This window comes from Fomitiporia mediterranea, assembly GCF_000271605.1.
Source record: "Fomitiporia mediterranea MF3/22 unplaced genomic scaffold FOMMEscaffold_6, whole genome shotgun sequence".
Lineage (NCBI taxonomy): Eukaryota > Fungi > Basidiomycota > Agaricomycetes > Hymenochaetales > Hymenochaetaceae > Fomitiporia > Fomitiporia mediterranea.
In genome coordinates, this window is record NW_006760391.1 from 1,744,489 (window position 1) to 1,758,810 (window position 14,322).

The window sequence follows — 14,322 nt, forward strand, 5'->3', positions numbered from 1 at the left end:
GATGTACAACAACAATTGCAATATCCTACTTAATAATGCTCACGGACCACACTCAAATGTGAAATTCACGACGAAAGCCTGTAAAAACAATATGTTTCTTCAGCATCAAACAACTCGAGGACAATATAGAAGCAAATAAACATACCATCGAGATCCTTCCGCTCACACAAGTCTGCCAAGTCCATACGTTGTAGATGAATACACGAGGTTCTTAGGCTATCCCAAAGTGCAGTCGACGTGATCCCTCGTTTGTCATCTCCTGCATGAACTGAACCATCGCTGTCTTGCATGATTAGGGCGTCGAGGATGAATTGCGCGGCTTCTTCGTATCTCTACAAAAGCGTCACAAAACAAATAGAATTGTTAGGAAAAAAACAGAAAAGAGTGGAAGGAATACGAACCCTCATGTTCATACAGGAGATACCAAGGTTGAAGCGTGCTCGGATGTATGCGGGATTCAACTCAAGAGCGCGATAATAATATTGGAACGCATCTTCGGATAATCCGCTATTCGCAAGTGTCGCGCCCACTCGGTTGTAAAGTTGCCAGTCCTACGTAAATTACACCCATTTAGCAAAACAAGACATTGTAAAGCCTCTCATAGGAAAGGACTTACATCAGGTCGAACAGCCAACGCTGCCTTAAAGCAATCCTGTGCTTTCAGGTACTCCTCGCTCGTATTAAGCAAAACCGCAAGCGCAATCTGCACATCCGCGTCAATATCCCCAATTTCATTCCCACTCCTCGCCATAGCCATCAAACATCGAATCAATTCATCATGTTTCCGCATCTGATTCAAACTATCAAGCGTCCCGCCGTTCAGTCGCTCAACACGCTGGAAGTAGTCGTTGACGATAACTTCATAACGTGGATTACGTCTGACCCATTCCAATATTGTATCGTCCGCTGCTATTCGGTCACCTTCATTTGTGTAGGATATTGCTAATGCGAGCCAGGAGGGGAGATGTGTTGGATCGAGCTCGAGAGATCGACTAAGAGCGAGGATTGCTTTTGGCTCACGCTCGTTCTCTTGTTGCTTCACACCTAGATCGTACCATGCGCGAGCATTCGTTGGATCTCGCTGTACCTGAGCTTCCAGCTCAAGAACACTCTGCTCAAAGAAAAAGCGATGCGCAATAAGCAATAAGAAAAGACTTGGCATTTAGAGGTGGGAGCGACGAACTTCATATATCGAACGCTGCGTGTGCATAACATGATGCATAGTCTGTTGAGTGCCCTCCACATTCAAATAGGGATTATGAGGCTGAAACTGGTAATGAACGGTTGGTTTCACGCCCCACGTTGTTGCCTCGAATGAATCCCAGCTGTCTTGCAATGCTCCCCATTCAGCTTCTTGGCCGGAAAGGGAGGCAGCTTCGCGCTGTTGAGCGGCACGAGATGCCATACCGCTCCAATAATCGATGTAGTCCTCGTTTTCCTGGCGGAAGTAAGCTTCATTCGGATCTTCGTTGCGAGGCCCTGCCGATTTTTGGTCTTCGGGTCTCTGAGATAAAGCCTGGCCATGTACATGAGCGGCGTTGCGTTGCAGGTAGTTGGAAGATGTGTTTGGATCAACAACGGCGGGGCCAGAGTGTGCTGTGAAACATAATAAGAATTTACTCTCGCGAATTTGGTAGCACAAACATAAAGGCGCTTACCCATAGCCCTCTCCTTCCCCTTTCCCTTAACATCGATATTGTTCTCACTTCTCACCTCGTCTTTCTCTACCATGTCATCTCCATTTACCACAATATCACCATCCCTCAATCCACGCATCAGGCGCATGAACTCAGAGTTCTTAAACTTCGGGTTCTGTTCACCTTGGACTGTTTCCACAATCAAAGCAGCAGTACGAGCGAGATCATCCGCGTCACCGCGAATTTGAGCCGGATCTTGATGATCGCCCGTAAGTGGCTCGCGTTGTTGCAATGTCAGATCCGAGAGCAATGCTGCTTGGTGACTCTGAAATTCCTTGTCCCATGAAGCAGCTGAAACGTTTGACTGAAGCTGAGACGGTGAGCTAACGCTTTGGGGGATGAATTGAGGTCCAGACATCATGCGCATCGGGGCTGCCCACTGCATTCCGAGACCTGCAATAAAATCAATCAGCCATCATACAGGAAAGAGTGCTTCGATGAGCTATGAGTAAGATGTGAGATTATACGTACCTGCAGGACCGGGACTCATTGTCACTGGTCTATTCGCCACTTCGACTTGTGAGACAGGCGAAACCTTCCCGCTTGCAACGACATCAGTGCTCCTAGCCCGAGCCTGCTGCAGGAAGTCCACTGCCCAAGTTGCTCCTTTGGCCTGGTGAGAAGCATCTGGAGCTTGTATTTGAGGCGAAGGTGTATGGCTAGGTGGGGTATGGACGATAGGTAGGGACTTGTGCAACAGGGAAACATCGAATGCATTCGGTGCAGGGACAGGAGACGTAATCCCATTTTTCAAACCATCTCCCGAAAAGAAACGAGCTGTTTCTTGCTCAAGGACAGGATTGGCTTGCTGAGCCGTGCGGAACACCTGTAAAAGGACATTGTAAGCTCCATGTATGACTGGGTTACGCAACTGCTCATGTACTCACCTCTCGTGACGGACCAGCACGTCCCGCAACGAATTGGTCCTAGAATGATGGGCGTCACATAACTGAATACCGAACATAAATAATCGCCACGCACCTGCTGAATTCCTCTGTCCTGATCGAATCGCTTCGCGAGACCCTGCAATGGATTGACGGGCCCGCAATCCGCACCATTAACGAGCATTGGAAGAGCCATTCTCGTATACGTCTTGCCAAACTAGAAAATCAAGGAAATACGCCTTATATCTACCCTTTCTTTGTGCTCGGCTGGCTGGCTTCGGACCGCCGTAGCAAGGAGGAAGACAATGAGGTCGCCGCACCGAGGAAATATACCGAGGTAGTTTGCACACAAAGCGCGGGTGCGGATTTAGCGTGCTGTTTCCGGCAACTCGGGCTTTGTAATAGCCGAATATTTCTTCGTGAGCTTGCCTCGTCGAGATGTCTACCGAAGCTCCAGCTCATCACATGTACTGCTGTTAGGATGTGTACCTTCGTCGGTCTTACCTCATGGTCGACTCTTGCTATCGACAGTCTCATCTTCAATCCCTCTCCTACTGCGGAAGATCCTAACAGTTCTAATCGTCCCATTTAGAAGCTTGATTTGCCAAGACAAGTTACAATCAGTAGAGAGAACACCTTTGCATTGTTCAAATCTGCCTTTAGGACAACCAATGATAATCTGATGGCACCGACATAGTATTCGGCTCCGGATGATCACCAACTATTCTTGCCCTACAAAATTGGCACGTAAGTACACACATTTAAACTTACAGTTTTGCCAACTGTGTACTTTCAATTAACTGTCCATATGCATTGGAATTCTAGCCCTGAGCTATCAGAGCATTGAGGGTCAGGTTGAGCCTTAAGAAACTGACCTAATCTATCAAACTCACTAGAATCAAGTAGTAATCAGAAATCAATCATTATATCAACAATACTGTTGATACTGTGCACGTCTTCATAATAAATACAGATAGAAGTCCAAAGCGACACTCTCAACAAAATGTCCAGTATCACTAGTAATTCTACAGGGGGAACTCATTCTTTACTTCCCTTTCACTCTCTCGCACGTAATATCTCAACCTCTGCTGGCAATCCTGTGACTTTTTTAGCTTCTAACATTATTTCCTCTACTGTTTCTACCACCTCAAGCACTTCTACCTCAATTTCCAGCACTGTCGCTCCACTTTCTACTACTAGCACTAGCACTATCGTGACTATCTTCATTATCTCTGATAATTCTGGCATCACAACTGTAACATCTATCACGACCATCTCAACCCCTACTACTGCCCCCTCCTCATTTGTCAGCTCTTTGCATGACTCCACTACTAGTACTGGCTTCAGCATCAACTCTTTTGGTAGTACTGTCCTCAGCATCGACTCTTTTGGTAGTACTGTCCTCAGCATCAATTCTTTTGGTAGTACTGTCTTCAGCACCGACTCTTTTGGTAGTACTGTCCATACAGCCAGTGAGTTGTTCCATTTAATCTCCATCACCATTTGGACTCAGATAAATGACCTAGGCGTACCAACTGTGTCAAGTGGAAACACTTCTGAGTCGGGAAGTTCTGACCGACCGGGAACATCCCCCCTATCCAAAGCCAAAATCGCTGGAATCGTCTCTGGAGTTGTAGGGGCATTTATCGTTTGTCTTGTAATGTTGCTTTGTGTGCAACGCTGTTCGTTGCATCGGTCGTCCATGACAAGGAAGAGGTATAGCAGCAAAGAAAATGCTGAAGCACCAGACCTGTGTACACATCCTGGAGATGAAACGACTGCGCGACCACTGTCCTGGCCCCTATTATCTAGTCGAAGCAGTTGCACAGGTATCTTATGTAAAAGTGTCAAACACGACCAGCATCTCACTATGATCTCACAGAGAATACAGATAACAAGACAAAGCACACGGTTGCTGTATCTAATGTTGGGCCTGAAAGCACACAGGCCGTTGTCGAGCCTATGACTTCGATGATGCAGGAAATGGTTGACCTTCGCACACGAATGGCAGAATTAGAACAAAGACGTCGGCAGGAGGCAGAGTGGATCCCGTATTCTCCAAGCGTCAATTTAAATGGTAACAATGATAATCAATCAGCACCGCCAGCATATGTACACGATCAAGCTTTTCTGGGTTCTCATTAAGAGACAGGTTCGTGTTCATTTAGAAATGTATTGATACAATACTGACTTTGTGTTGATTTGGATAGAACATGGAACGGTTCCCCATCAGCAGTTGACTATTGACAAGTGTTTAAGCCATCAGATCCGTTAGTTCTGTATTTCATGCACTAAAATCTAGTGCTTGACACACACCATTTGCAGTTGGCCCTATTTTTACAGCATGTATTTCGTTATTAGAATCAGCCTATGGTATTGTGAATTTGAAGGTGCACTGATAGATAGTGCTCTTGACACATATAGAATAATTAGACATTAGATGATTTTGATCACCTGTACAGACTATTTCATAATCTCACTGACTATGTACTTGAGGATTAAATATTTACTTATGCTTGCAAGGACTTTTAGCTGTTATGGGCGTTCAGCACTCAGGTAGTTTGCACACAAAGCACGAATGCAGATTTACGTGCTGTTCCGGTAGCTCGGGATTTATAATAGCTGAAAGTGCCTTCATCAAGTCATGCACGTCTTGTCTCGTCTGCCTCATAAGTAATAATGAGCAACATAGCTTACTGTTGGCATTGATAGCATTAATTCAGTTTCTCTCCCATCCCAAATGTTCCAGCATTTGTAATGTCTCCAGTCTATAGTTGGACTTGGATCCGACAAGAAAAGACAAATAAATCACTGGAGGGATCATTAGTTCTTGCATCTTTGATTGGCAATAATCCAACGTATCAGCCCTGTGTTATTACAGACTGATCTCATCTCTACAACACTGGCAGACCAACTGTGGTTACAACAAACTAGCCATCGATATGCAATGGGACTCTTTCTCTGAGCTAGAACACTGGATGTATTCCCCTCAGTTACTTGTGTAGAGGAAAGCTAGTTTGAGCAGACGCATGAATGTCTATATAAATAGACCAATCATACACATAATATTTGTCAACTATCAAATCATTGATAAATTACACTGCGGTCAAGGGATACATAACTACACTGATCTCAATGGAAATATCCATGTGAATTGTCATAGCCTTGACCTGACTTTTATGTGCGTCTGCTCGTTGCAACTCTCCAACAAACCACTTGTTAGACTTGCTGTTGTCCCACAATCCGTCAAAATAGAGAAGATGAAATATACTGCCTTGCTCATTCAGATTTGTCTGTTTGTTGTCTTTGCACAGGCACAGACAATTACTGATGTGTGAGTATCTCCTTCATAGTGCTCAAGCCATGGACTTACCGTGACGTACTCCCGTTCTTCAGGCTGACCGAGACAGTTATTGAGGTTGGCACAACGAATTCAACGCAAGGTTCGACAATACAGCCGCTGTACGTCTCCAAACGAGAAAACTTCCATCCTGAATGAATCAGGTGCTGAGACACAAGATAGCCAAACTGTGCAGCAGACAGCAACAGTATTGGTAACTGAACTGAATATCAATGGTAGTACTGTCCAGACTACAGGTATTTAACCTATTTCCTGGTACATTCCCTGTAATGCCTCTAAAGGTCTGTTGTCAACATTATGCAGTCGTTGTAACTCCCAGTATCAAGGCGACTCGGACAAGTGCTGCAGGTGTACCAGCGGCGACAGTCATCAGCGTCTCAGGTCAATCGCTCAGTCCTTCTCGATCCAAAGCAAAACTCGCTGGAATCATCTCTGGAGTTTTAGGTGCACTCATCATTTGCCTTGTGATATTGCTATGTATACGACGCCGCATGATACGTAAAGGAGCTATCGCAAGGTCAAAGCTACATGCAGCTCCACATCGGAATGAACGTACAGTAATGCCACTGTCCTTGACCGAAGCATCCGGCCAACGTAGTTGGACAGGCAAGCACAATCGGCGGCAAGCAGAAACGACAGGTATCAGAACAAAGCTTGTCTCGTTCGTATCCAAAATTGTGCCAGAAAGTTCTAAGGCTACAGTCGAGCCTATGTCTTCAATGGTACAGGAAATGGATAGCCTTCGCGCACGAATAGCACATCTGGAACGCCAACGACAACAGGACGCGAGACGGAACTTGCATCCTCCAAGCATCCATTCAAATGGAACCGGTGATAACCAATCAGCGCCGCCAGCATACTCAGATGATGGGCGTCAATAGGTGCTTATCGTCGAAGAGATAGGTATGTCTTCATGCATAGGTAGCTTTGCTATAATATTAACTCTGCATCGATTGCAGATAGTGTCTTCGAATGTTTTGTCTTTAGTTCTTGACCATGGACAGGTGCTCGGACCATTGTTTTGTATCAGAATCAGCGTTCGACGTATATAATTAGTAAGAAGGTATTAGCTGTGCTAGAACATATGCTATTATCAAATCATACCAGACATTGTGACTCTAAGATTGCCATCGATAGCCGTCTTCGTGTAGAGCAGAAGAGTGTGGATACCACTTGTCACTATAGATGAAGGAGTGTGATCACAACTCTTGCATTCGATCCTGCCGGCTCTGCGCCAATTGTAAAATGTCCGGTTGATTGGTGAACCGGTCTGTTCTTTAGTCCGGAACTGCTTTACAAAACAGCACAGAGAAAATTTCACCTTGAGCTAGAATAGATCTGATTCCTGTGGAAATCCTCTTTACTTGCACTTGTAAAACTGGCTGTTGTGCACAATCAGTATTCAAGTGAGCATTGCAAGGGTAGCCGCGTCTTGAAGAGATGCCGGTTTCCTATTCCGTCGATCGTCGCGAAATGAGTGGCACATACTTCTGCACTTACACCCCGAAATCCAAGTATCCGATATCATGAACATGCTATTCAGGTCGCGTCTGTCGGCCGATATCTTCCAAGGACGATACAGAAAGACGATGCAGAATTAACGTGGGTTATTCGAATCTAAACTTGCTCACTTCAAGCATCGAAAATTCTTGGGCTATTCTACTTCGTTCGCGTGATTACGAGCGGCGTATTGGACGCATGCTGCTGACTGAGTGACACCGTTTTGAGCTAGTGTAGGCCACCTCAGCAAGGTCCGTTTCATTCTCATGGCAACGAGCATGTGGATCAACACAAAACATCAGAATCCAAAATGCTCCGGACTCTAGACGACTGGATCGCTTCACCTGTTAGCAAAAGGTGCTCGACATGTGGACGGCAAATGATGGAGGCTGGAGAGATCGGAATGCCGCGGGTATGGCAAGCGCTCGGAAGAGGTACGAATCCAGGGAAACTGCGCGGTATACGGGTCTGACAGAGTGACAGACAGAAATTGCACAAATGCCTATCATGCATGGGCTTGGCTAAAAATTTCGATAACGGACCTACCATTTTAATCGTGGATTACATCCCGCTCCGACAACCTCGTCGTAGAAGATGCGGACGCCACTGTCTACTTATTCCAATCTATTTAGCGCCCTTGAGCCAGCTCGAGTCTAACTGGCATCGGACATCGGAAGAATAACAGCCCAGGGGTCAGCAGGCACTGGGCCTTTGGGAAAGAATCGCTCAAGACATCATTTTCGCATGCACAGTAGACTTGGTGGTTCAGGATAACGGTGTTTGCAAATTGCCCCATTATGGTGACAAAGCGGTGAAGATAAGCAGGAGAACGAGTATATGGCAATCGAGTGATGATCAAAAAAGGCGAAGAAAAAACACTCAAACTCCACTTTTGAACATTCGGGAAAGGCACCGACAGAAGATCGGCAGCGGGATCAGGTCCCATATCTTGCCAAGCCGGATGCGGGGTGCACCGGCGGACGGGTCATGCTATTCACGAAAATTTCTTATCTCATCCCTGGAGTATATCATCTCGCTTCGCAATAACGCAATGCATAGGCTCAAGGTCCTCGTCTTTCTCTCCTCTACTCCTACCACTCTACCTCGGCGCCATGACCGTCTGGAACAGAGAGGAGAGAGTCTTCGGCGACTCGAGCTCGCAGAGCTCCTTTGACAAGAACAAGGAGTATGGCGCATCAATGACAGTCAGCGCCGTCGAGAGGGGCGGCCATGCTCCGGTCCATGCCCCGGCGTCGGAAGGTCATCTTCATCGCGGTCTCAAGTCACGGCATATCACCATGATTGCCATCGGTGGTGCTATCGGCACTGGTCTTATCATTGGAACGTACGTGCTCAAGTTTCTGGTCACTGAACGTGAACTGTGCAGACTGACGCCTATTCTTCCTCTCCTTTAGTGGAGCAGCTCTTGCAAAGGCTGGCCCTGCACCAGTGCTTATGTGAGTTGCATCCATGTGGCTGCTCTTGGCTTTGATCTAACCTACTTCCGTAGTTCATATGCATTCATCGGTCTCCTTGTGTATATTGTCATGTGCGCTCTTGGTGAAATGGCCGCATGGCTCCCTCTCCCATCTGGTTTCACTGGTTATGCAACTCGGTTCTGCGATCCGGCGCTCGGATTTGCTCTCGGTTACACATATTGGTTCAAGTATATCATCGTATGCCCGAATCAGCTAACTGCTGCTGCCCTTGTGCTCCAATACTGGGTTCCGCGTGAAAAAGTTAATCCGGGTGTATTCATCGCAGTATTTCTTGTGGTGATCGTATGCATCAATTACTTCGGGATCAGCTTCTTTGGAGAGTTCGAGTTCTGGCTAAGTAGTATCAAGGTCGTGATTATCGTCGGCCTCATTCTACTTAGTTTCATTCTTGCGCTCGGTGGTGGACCCGACCACGATCGCAAAGGGTTCAGGTATTGGAAAGATCCGGGGGCATTCAATACATACATCGAAGGTCAGCTAATACAAATACACTTCCTGCGGGAAGCAATTATACTTATTCCGTGCCTTTTGATTTTAGATGGCTCTGCTGGTCGCTTCCTTGCATTCTGGTCCGTTCTGACCGTTGCAACTTTCGCATTTCTTGGCACAGAGCTCGTCGGAGTCACAGTCGGTGAGGCTCAGAACCCGCGCCGCACAATTCCTCGCGCGATCCGTCTCACGTTCTACCGTATCCTTTTCTTCTACGTTCTCTCTGTGTTCTTGCTCGGCATGCTCGTTCCATACAATTCCAAGGAACTCGCTTTCGCTACCACCAAGTCGAACAGTGCAGCGGCATCACCCTTCGTTGTCGCAATCCAACTTTCGGGCATCAAGGCACTCCCTGGTATCCTCAACGGGTGTATCCTTCTCTTCGTATTCTCCGCGAGTAACTCGGACTTGTACATCGCGTCGCGCACGCTCTTCGGTCTCGCGAGTGAAGGCAGGGCACCGAGTATCTTTGCACGTACGGACAAGCGTGGTGTTCCAATCTATGCGCTTGGAACGTCAGCGGCATTTTCAATGCTTGCATTCATGAACGTCTCGGACGACTCGAAGGAAGTATTTACGTACTTCACGAACATGGTTACGATCTTTGGATTGCTCACTTGGATATCAATTCTCGTCACGCACATTTACTTCTGTCGTGCACGTAAGGCACAGGGACTCCGCAATCAGGACTTGCCATACGTCGCACCCTTGGGCATATGGGGATCGTACATTGCGCTTGGGTTCTGTATCATCATTGCGATATTCAAGAACTACGACGCATTTGTGCACAGCCCGAAGTACGGCAACTTTGACGTGAAGAACTTCGTGACGGGCTATATCGGCATCCCGCTCTACATCATACTCATCTTTGGATATAAGATCACGCATCGTGGTTCGGGTGTTCGGCCAGAAGAGGCAGACTTCTTTTCTGGCAAAGACGAGATCGACAGGGAAGAAGAGGCGTTCCTCGCTGCACAAGCTGCAAAGGGCAATGCCGCCGATGGCAACTGGTTCTACAGGACGTTCATCGCATGGTTGTTCTAAGCGGTGGCGTTTTGCATATTTTCTTGGGACGTTTTCTCCGTGTAAATATTTATTTTCTACCTTTCATTTTGTGCATGATCATTACGATTGTGTCCATATATACTGATGACCCGACTTGTCCGTACCATCTTCTTTTTAATCTAGCACTCCCGCTCACTTATTTTGATTAAAATATATTTGCGAGTCCGGACTTGCGGATTTTTCTCGCACGGGTTTAGTGCATATTTCCTGGCACTGTTTTTGAAACCCCATCACTTGCATTTGACAGCAGCATTTTGTATTCGTCTGGTAGTACGACTATACGTATGTTACTACCTGCCATCGTCAGAGTACAATACCAGTATTCACAAGCCGAACGAGCGTATGTATGCGTCAACGATTCCTATACAATTCCGATAATTTCAATACTAGTTCAATTAAATTATAACTTTCTTCACTCCGAGATCTGTAAGTATGTTTCTCTTTTCCGATTACACTCGATTCATTCCATGAGAGAATCTTGTGACCCTAGCTTCTTAAGTGCAATCAATATTGATAGTGGCCAAGATAGCCTTTCGGTAATAGACGGAAGGCGGACCGTCGCTGGTACAAATATATTGATATTCAATCAATAACCACAAATACACCAAGTGACCTTCAACTTCGTCATCTCTCTAATATGTCTGTCTAATCACCTTTGTAAAAGAGCATCACATCAGCACCGCCCTCTCCGCATCGCATCAAACTGTGCGGCAGTACACAAAAATGCCAGTGCATGACATTCCTGTTTTAATTTTGACAGAACGAACGCCGTCGGCACATTGTCCGACGTTTTCCCGTGTATTGCGCATCTCGGGAATGATTAAGTTTAAGCTCATTCAGTTTACTAGTGGGAACAATGAGGCTGTACACATAAGTGTTGCTGGATTAATGATTGAGAGGCTGTCCACTTTCAAGCATAGAAGCGTAGAGAGTTAGTTCACCCGCCGGACTAAGTAAACCGTCTACACTAGTCATTGATTTGATTTTGAGTTTCTTTGAAGTTCTTAGCATCAGCCGGACTAGTATTAAAATATATATCTTGTTGAAAAAATTGGAAAAAAAGGCGCAGAGACAAAGTAACAAAGGACATATGCGCATATTCAGTTCCTCCCATCCACAATGCAAATCTCAAAGGTCTCTATAAGATTATAAGAAAGCAGAACAAGCTCTTCTCAAATCCGCAGCCCCCGAGTCGGGTAGTACTGAGTAAGCTGTGTATATAATAGTATATTAAAATAGTTCACTCGAACTTTACTCATACATACAGACGCTGGTTTCCACATACTTACATATATACCAAATTCGAACCGGTCCGCTTCAGGGGGAGGGAAGAGAAGTAGCGAAGAGAAGAACTACCAACCGGAAGGAACCAAGTTGAACTTCTTATAGTGAACTCGTCATCATGACGAATGCATGCCATCATTTGGATTCCGGATTCCGGAGCAAGGTTAACTGTATTGTACCAGTGTATTATCCATAGAGTCAACCAATCTCTGATTGCTTACCTGTGCACTACAGTTCGTGTTCTCCTTCAAGCTTCTACAATATACTGTAGTACTAGACCTTCTATCTACATCAACTGATGTACATCATGATCTCACAAATCACTCTTCTCCGCGTTCTCGAGCCACAAATCAAAAATGAATGAATAATACTAAAATGGTAAATCGGTTGGCTGCATCAGCAGGATTGACAAGTCTAACGCCGCCGAACCTTGCCCCTTCATACTCATCAAATGCGCAGCATCACAGAGTTGGAATTCTCTCTTGACCGTACACACAAGCCATTTGATTTCTTATTCGGCTCATCTTTCATTGAGTTCGCGTGCAAGACTGCGGATATCCACGTGCACGCACCGACTTCCTCGCTTCCGTTCACGTCCGTTTCTAAGTTCTAACCAATCCACGAAATAAGGCTGATCCGTGCCAACAAGTAGTTTACAATATACCCGGAACGTTAAAATAATAATGAAACAATAAAATATACATAAACCATCCTCTAAACTCCAGTCCGTTTCTTTTGAATACGTAGGGTAGGAAGAAAAAGCATATACGGTACGGAAACTAGATCACGCGCGAAAGCGTTCATGAACGTCGAGGTTAACAATATGGGATGCGAAAGCGAAGAAAGCGAATCGATACAGTTTGTGTTACTTGCCACATATTGCACATACATGATTAACGGGGTAACGGAAAGGAAGTGGCAGGACAAAAGACTCATCATCAAACATCGTCATCACATCGTAATGGGACAGAAAAGGAAGCGTGAAAATTGGGGGAAAGAAGACGAAGAATTACGACGGAGCATCGGAAAGTGGCGGCAGTCCTCCTGAACCGTACCGCATTAGTCGAGGCATAAATATAGTCGTCGAAATGGAGTGAATTCTTGCTTGAAACGATGAATGTGCGATGCGATGCGGGAGCAAGACGTAAACGGATGCGGCTTCTTAAATATCGGAATGGATATGCATGCGAAGGCGTGGCGATGACAACAAATGCGAAAGTATGCATGGACTGCACGGTCGGCGAGACGACCAAGCGGAAAAGCACTGCGGACTAGAAAAGGTAAGACGTGGGGCAAACCCTTACTGGGCAGCAAGGCTTGGTGCAGGCGCTGGAGCTGGGGTCACCTGCACGCTGCGCAACCCGCCTGAACCTGTCCCGTCTGAGTCATAGGCGCTCGACCCAGATCCGTCATGCCGCGCGCTGACACCGTTCGCGTATTGAGTGGCAACTGCCGCTGATCCAGAACCATTGCTCGCACGAAACGCGTTGAGTGGATTTGACTTGGCAGGAGCACTCTGCTTCGCAGCAGCAAGGGCCTGCTCGTGGTCTCTCCGGCACTCTGCACCTCCTTCTGACCGGAGATGTCGCTGGAGGCCAAATTCCGAATGTCCGAGGACGGGCGAACCATGAAGGGAAAGGCACCGAATGGCGAGAAGTCCGGAACAATCGGCAACGGTCAATTCAGGGTACCGACCGGCGCAATTCCGAGCGACGTGTTTGATGCGTAGATGCGATGCGGGCGATTCGGGATTTTAGTGTAATTGGACACGAACACGGAATAGTAGAAAAAAGACATAAAGCAGAAAGGAAATGAGTCAGCAAGCGATGCTTTCGGAGAGCTGGGGTGCCGAGCCGAGTGAACGCGAGTCAGACTGACTTTCACATTCAGCTCGGCCTCGGCCCAATAGACGTAAGAACAGCAACGTACGTTGAGAGCGTCGAGTCTACTGAATGTCTTTCCGCACCCGTGACATACGTTTGAAGTGGACCGTGACGAGTGGAGGGCTTGATGTCGCCTTGACGCATGTGTCAGCCATACAAACTCAGAGTAGAGTCAAAGGAGATAAACTCACTTGCAATCATGCTGACGAGCGAAGCCCTTGTTACAGCCGGGCCATTCGCAGACATACGGGCGCTCTTCCGTGTGTGACCGCAGGTGACCTAGGGGAACAAGCGGGTCAGCGCCCAATGCGCGTGCAATTGAAACTAGGCATACCTCTCAGGTTGAAACGACGCGTAAAGGTGCTACCACATCCAGGGACGGGGCAGACGAAGTGCGCTTCATTGCGCCGACGACTAGCACTAGCAGCTTGAGTCGCGCTTGTGGTGACCTGCTGCTTCTCGACTTGAAGTATGGGAGGGAGGCGCGGAGGTGTCGATCCCCCACTCGCGTAACCGTTAGGATCTGAGCCACCGTTTACCGCCTGAGCCTGGGCAGCTGCCAAAGCATTGGCATGGTTGTACAGCATGGCGGCGTTGGGGGCAAAGTACACGTCTGGGTGGGCGTGCTGTGGATGAGAGAGTGTCGCCGCAGGTGAACCG

At 47.0% G+C, this 14,322-nt stretch overlaps 6 protein-coding genes across 6 annotated transcripts; 4 read left to right on the forward strand and 2 right to left on the reverse strand.

The window, feature by feature from the left end:
• Positions 1-65: 65 nt before the first annotated feature.
• Positions 66-2,777, reverse strand: FOMMEDRAFT_85296 (TPR-like protein; the record flags this gene model as incomplete). The annotated part of the gene is made up of 8 exons (XM_007266500.1): positions 66-332; positions 402-551; positions 617-1,111; positions 1,184-1,596; positions 1,659-2,090; positions 2,169-2,523; positions 2,585-2,623; positions 2,679-2,777. 8 exons carry the CDS (start codon positions 2,775-2,777, stop codon positions 66-68), a joined length of 2,250 nt encoding a protein of 749 aa, XP_007266562.1.
• A 1,506-nt stretch (positions 2,778-4,283) lies between these two features.
• FOMMEDRAFT_156209 (uncharacterized protein) lies at positions 4,284-4,726 on the forward strand (the record flags this gene model as incomplete). The annotated part of the gene is made up of 2 exons (XM_007266501.1): positions 4,284-4,410; positions 4,464-4,726. 2 exons carry the CDS (start codon positions 4,284-4,286, stop codon positions 4,724-4,726), a joined length of 390 nt encoding a protein of 129 aa, XP_007266563.1.
• Positions 4,727-5,760: 1,034 nt separating this feature from the next.
• Positions 5,761-6,823, forward strand: FOMMEDRAFT_156210 (uncharacterized protein; the record flags this gene model as incomplete). The annotated part of the gene is made up of 4 exons (XM_007266502.1): positions 5,761-5,872; positions 5,935-6,043; positions 6,105-6,178; positions 6,246-6,823. The coding sequence occupies 4 exons, from the start codon at positions 5,761-5,763 to the stop codon at positions 6,821-6,823; spliced, it is 873 nt and encodes a 290-aa protein (XP_007266564.1).
• A 929-nt stretch (positions 6,824-7,752) lies between these two features.
• On the forward strand, positions 7,753-7,967 carry FOMMEDRAFT_156211 (uncharacterized protein; the record flags this gene model as incomplete). The annotated part of the gene is made up of 2 exons (XM_007266503.1): positions 7,753-7,876; positions 7,930-7,967. 2 exons carry the CDS (start codon positions 7,753-7,755, stop codon positions 7,965-7,967), a joined length of 162 nt encoding a protein of 53 aa, XP_007266565.1.
• A 519-nt stretch (positions 7,968-8,486) lies between these two features.
• On the forward strand, positions 8,487-10,869 carry FOMMEDRAFT_20088 (dicarboxylic amino acid permease). The gene is made up of 4 exons (XM_007266504.1): positions 8,487-8,787; positions 8,858-8,899; positions 8,953-9,413; positions 9,480-10,869. The coding sequence occupies exons 1-4, from the start codon at positions 8,555-8,557 to the stop codon at positions 10,472-10,474; spliced, it is 1,731 nt and encodes a 576-aa protein (XP_007266566.1). The 5' UTR covers positions 8,487-8,554; the 3' UTR covers positions 10,475-10,869.
• Positions 10,870-13,708: 2,839 nt separating this feature from the next.
• On the reverse strand, positions 13,709-14,048 carry FOMMEDRAFT_41228 (uncharacterized protein; the record flags this gene model as incomplete). The annotated part of the gene is made up of 3 exons (XM_007266505.1): positions 13,709-13,796; positions 13,854-13,941; positions 13,997-14,048. Coding segments are annotated over 3 exons (228 nt in total), but the record flags the coding sequence as incomplete, so codon positions are not given.
• Positions 14,049-14,322: the final 274 nt, after the last annotated feature.

Bases quoted from the DNA above. Each gene is read 5' to 3' on its own strand.
- FOMMEDRAFT_20088 (XM_007266504.1), top strand. From the start codon at position 8,555: ATGACCGTCTGGAACAGAGAGGAGAGAGTCTTCGGCGACTCGAGCTCG. The intron at 8,788-8,857 runs GTACGTGCTCAA...CCTCTCCTTTAG, and splicing joins ACTGGTCTTATCATTGGAAC to TGGAGCAGCTCTTGCAAAGG. The intron at 9,414-9,479 runs GTCAGCTAATAC...TTTTGATTTTAG, and splicing joins ATTCAATACATACATCGAAG to ATGGCTCTGCTGGTCGCTTC.